At 39.5% G+C, this 5,261-nt stretch overlaps 1 protein-coding gene across 1 annotated transcript in view; it reads left to right on the forward strand.

Moving 5' to 3' along the window:
• nell2a (neural EGFL like 2a) overlaps positions 1 to 5,261 on the forward strand; it is a gene marked incomplete in the record, with an annotated part of 74,909 nt that overhangs the window by 16,859 nt on the left and 52,789 nt on the right. The window contains 2 exon segments of the mRNA XM_035664408.1: positions 2,526 to 2,628; positions 5,142 to 5,233. Of these exon segments, the coding sequence (XP_035520301.1) occupies positions 2,526 to 2,628; positions 5,142 to 5,233 (195 nt within the window).

The following is a 5,261-nucleotide window of genomic DNA, read 5'->3' on the forward strand; positions in this document are numbered from 1 at the left end:
TTGTTTCATGCATACATACATGTTTGCAGTCATGTCATAAAATAAATAGATATATGTGTTGTCTGAGTGTTGATATTGAGTGTGTGTACTGGTTATGTGTGTGTCTATGTTTGTCTGTTAGAGAAAGGAAGAACATACATTTTTTATCGCAACACTGTGTGTTGTTTTGTGTGTGTCTGTGTGTATGTGTCTACATTTACACACGTTCATTGCTCCCATTGTAGGTCTTGGCTTTTGTTTTGCTCCCCTGTTCATCAAGTGTGTGAAGGTGGGGGTATGTGTGGATGTGTGTTTGGGTAGGGTGGAGGTGCCGAGTGCAGGGGCCCCATTGTTGACAGCTTGTATTCTCATTATTTCTCATATAGAGGAGGGTTGCCCCAGTTACCCGAGAAAAGATACTCCATTGAAAATCTCCACAGTACTCAGGATTAGGCACATCAACAACAGTGCTTAGTAATGCTCAATTCTCTCAAGGGTCTACTTTGTGCTGCATAAAGTGTGAATAATTGCCAAAAAGAAAATTAAAAGCGATTGGAGATCTGGGGCTTGTACCACATCAGCAAACAAATTTCACCCCCTGTCAGTCTACTCAGCTTTGGAACATGAAACTCATTCAATGCTACTGAACCCCTCCAACCAGCCAATCAGATGCCTTCGCGCACCACTACCCAACATGCAAAAAATAGGAAATCACATATCTCTCAGTGCACCGCACCTAATTGCTCTTGACAGATGATAATTATCATCAGGGATTTGTTCTGCCCACTCATCCAATGAAATCGCTTCATTCACCAGGAACGGTGTGTTGCCATTCCCGGGCTGCAATTAAGGAATTAGATGGGATATGTTCCCCACCTTATGTGTGGCAATTAGCTGTGACCTTTAAAATGCAAAGGTCATGTATTAAGATGTTATCAATTACGTGAATCAGGTTCATAGATGTTGCTGTCACAGAGCTTTCATCCATGGAAGCAATGTTAATTACACAGAGAGAAGCCGGAAGAAAATTTGAATATATTATAAACTTATTTTAGATTTACAATTTACTGTGGAAATCTGCTGTAGGTCATGAGTAGATTCTCTCTTTTTAAAGAGTAAGCATACCCTTGATTTTTGCCAGAGTCCTCACTTCTAGCATATTTAAAAAATGGATAAGTAGGGGGGCAAACGTCTGTGTGAATGCGGTATAATATTTGTGAACACTGATAAACAAACTGGCACGTTGACAATTTCAAATGATCTTAACAGTGCTGACATTTGAAGGAAGAGATAGTCCAAAATGAAAGAATTTAGCTTATTACTTGTTTGGCACCATTCAGTTTTATACAGCCTGCCAGAGCATAACCTGCTTCACCAAAGAGATGTGGTTACAAATACATTTCTTGACTAAATTCCCCCATACACTCAAAAATATGTTTTTCTTCTTGTTCTTACAGTTGGATGTTTGAGCTTGACTGTGCAGAATGATGTATGCATAGTTTGACAATAGAAGGATCTTTTCACATTCATCTGCTGAAAGTGGAAAGTTTCTCTGTGCTCATTAAAAATATGATTTTAAGGGGCGGGCCTACAAACGTGAATCGTGACATCACAATTGGATAGTTTGGAAGTAAAATCCTTATCCAATTTTTTTTTATGAGGTAAAAGGAATAGATGCCTTTTTAAGGATTTCACTGTTGACATCTTTGCAGAAAAAACAAACCAGACACACATTCTTCTTAGTACTTTTAGAACCTGCAGTTCCATGATCTTTTAGTTATTCTCCAGTTAATGAGGTGGTTGGACACTGCACTATGTCACCAATGTCCATTTTACCACTTTCCCAATGACTCACTCAAATGAATTTTGCCCTTCCACTGGAATCTGACTGACAGTAACCATAACCACCACTGTACCTAACACGCATATTAGTTTTCTTACTCAAAGTCTGGTCCCACTCCGGGTGAAATTTATAGATGATAGCATATCATGACGTTGCTGGGCATGTTTTCATCCATTCGCTTTTATACTGAGCATATAATTGTAAGTTGTCAAAATAAACGCCTCCTGTTCATTTCATTTATTGGGAGAACATTTCAGCTGCTGACTCAATCAAGCTCCACTTACTAGCTTTTCAACCGCATCTAGGGATCTTCATCAGGAGTTCTGATTTGTTTAAATTTGGATTTTTGATAAAATGATTAATATATCTTTATAATATATATGTAATATATATATATATATATTCATCTATGAGTTGTAGTAGAAGTAGTAGTAGGAGTAATAAAAAAAAGTTTACTACTCAAGAAGCTATAATTCAGCTTATAATACCTATATCAGTATTGGTATATATATGTAGTCCAATAAGGAATGTGTTTGGCATTTTAGGGATCCTTCTCAAAAATATTGGTGTCTGTAAAAAGAGATTTTCTTAAGGATTTTTTCTTGATATTGATGTAATATTTATCACTATCAGTATCAGATCAGTATCAGCTGGCCTATAGTAGTCATTCTTTAAACAATGTGTTCTGTTTTTCTCCCACCAGAATGGCACAGTGCAATGTGAGGCCATCTCCTGCCCTCCCCCTCAGTGCCCAACGGGCACAGTGCCTGCCTACGTACAGGGTGCTTGCTGCAAGGAGTGCCAGCGTGAGTGGAGTACCCTTAACCCCGTCACCCTCCTACACTCATACAATCATGGACACGATAGCACACAAACACGCACACACAACAGTAAAACAACCTCCACCACCACCGCCACCAGATTTAGAGCACACATCACGCCTCCACAAGGGCTGCCTGACAATTGACCAGGGCTCTGCTGTGTTGCTAAGCTACCTCCTAACATGCCTCTTGAGATGGGTCCAACCTTTTGCATATACATGGACCAATCAATTATTCACTAGCTGGCTTCAAAACACAGATGGCCACCAGTCACACAGACATGAGCCAGTTAATCTGGGGTAGCTACGTGGCATGTGATGTAAAGTACTTCCTATTTATGGCAGCCATGTTAAGGCTTTGAGAAAAGTGAAGAAGAAAGAAGTGTTAAGTGCCTGAAATGATGCACACTCTCACTGGCAACAGTGTCTTCTTAAATGTCCATTTTTTTTTTAAACTTTTGAGCACTGATATGTTCTTGCTGGATAAATAATTCTGTTTCATCACACATCTACATAGAGGGTCTGTTTTTCCGCAATGAACTCTTATTAGCCTCCTCACCGCAGCACTCTGCATCTCATATTCTCTCAATTCCCCTCTCAATAAAAATGGATTTCAGAGGATATTAGCTTTTTTCACCCCAGCATTCTTCTGATATTAACCCAAATGAAACTTAAAGAGATGTGTTGATTTGCTTTTAAAAAGCAGAAAGAGCTACCTGAGTATGAGAGTATAAAACAAAATTGAGTTTGTGCATTAAGCAGAGAAATTAATTAGCTAAGAGTGTTTTTATTAACCGATGTTCTGCGTGCAACTTAAAGGTTAAGGCTGCAGACAACATGAATGATAGAAAAATACAGCTGACTTTATGCATATATAGTATTCCTTTGTAGATCTCACTCCGCATCTTGTGAAAGCTGACTTCACTTGAGAACTTTCTCACCACACACTCCCACACACTGCTGCCGTTGCTGCCGATTTAACTCTTTATCAGCAGGAAACCATTAGTCTTGGATTCTAATCAGCTTGCGTCGGCATCATTTCCACTGACCCACGGGTCGGGGCTGCAACACAGGGCTTTAAAGTATGACTCTGAATCTGCTGCTGTGTTACACAAATATAAACACGTAGCAGGTAATCCCCTTAAACTCAACACCCCTGTGCTCCCTTATCTCAACGAGGTAGACAAACACACAGCTAATTACGCATGCTCCGGCTTTGGAGAGAAGAGTGCCGCAAGTTTCCCCACTACAAAGACATGATTCGCTCTCCAAATTAAAGCCTTATCTGGCAGCACAAGGCCTTGCGGGGAGGGGTTCTGAGTCTGTTCTTTTTTTTTGATGATCTGTCAAGTAGAGCGTCAAATGGCTGTTTCAGAAGTCCTTCGCTTTCATGATACACCGCTTTGTGACAGGGCCTGACCTGTGGTGTCAATCATTTCTCTTCCTCATATCAGTCTGAATCTGTCTGACCCCAACTGCTCATCAAACACAGACTTTCAGCCCATGTGATTATGTTTGCGCCCCTGTCGCCCTATAATTATCTGAAACGGATTCTCCTCAGTGTTGCAGTGAGGAGTGTTTTCTCTCTCTACATGTTAATTATTTCTTCACTTTCTTAGTAGCATTGCTTAATTGGGTTTGATATGCTTGATTTGGTTTGACTCAATTCCCCTGAGGACTAAATAACAAGGACAGATTGTATCATACATGTAAAACAGTGCTGTTCCACCATGTCCACTACTGTAGCACTGTGGATTTGGGTGTGTGATTTGTCATTAGGTTTGACATTTTATAGACAAAAAGGATTTATTGATTCATCCAAAAAAAGTGGTAGATTAATCTGTTTACAACATTTTCTTTTCTAACTACTCCAATGATAGTTATCAAACAATTGGTAATTTTATATGAAAACTAACCAATCAAAGTAAATTGAACAGAGGATTTCTTCAATAACAATAACATAACATATAGAAATCTTAAACATCTCACAGCAATATAATTTTTAAATTACACTCAGTTGCAAACATTTTTTATTCATTAAAGCTGAAAATAAAAACAACCAATCAGAGCCGAGAAAGATAGTTGAGTCTCATTCCCAGGGCGTCAAATACAGACGTTTTGGGATCCTGGGAATTAGACTCAACAATCAACTATCTTCAAGCTTCCAACCCAAAGCTATCTTTCGGCTCTGATTGGTCGTTTTCATCCAAGCCTGGTGGATTCTTGCAAATGCAATTAGGAGCGCTAGAATGAGCCAGAGGAACCAGATTTTTCCACAGAATATCTGTCTCATGCACTACTGTCAGAGCACAGTGAAAATGTCAGCAATAATTACAAAAAAGTTATTTTTATAAAAAAGTTACCTACTGCAGCTTTAAAACAATACGGATTCTTATGTTGAAAATGTATACTGATCAAGGGAGTAATGTGTTTTGTTTGTATGTTTATTTTTGATGTTTTTATTTGTGTGTGTGCTGATGTTTCTGTGTCTACCACCAGCTGTCTGCCTGTTTGGTGGAAGAGAGCTGGTGGAGGGGGATCAGAAGGCTGTGCGCGACTCTTCTGGCAGGTGCCTGCTGTTTGAATGCAGGGTAAGTCATGTCAAACCCCCCCCCCCCC

This window comes from Morone saxatilis, unplaced genomic scaffold, assembly GCF_004916995.1.
Source record: "Morone saxatilis isolate NCDOM2014 unplaced genomic scaffold, NCSU_SB_2.0 Contig2, whole genome shotgun sequence".
In the NCBI taxonomy this organism is placed as follows: Eukaryota; Metazoa; Chordata; class Actinopteri; family Moronidae; genus Morone; species Morone saxatilis.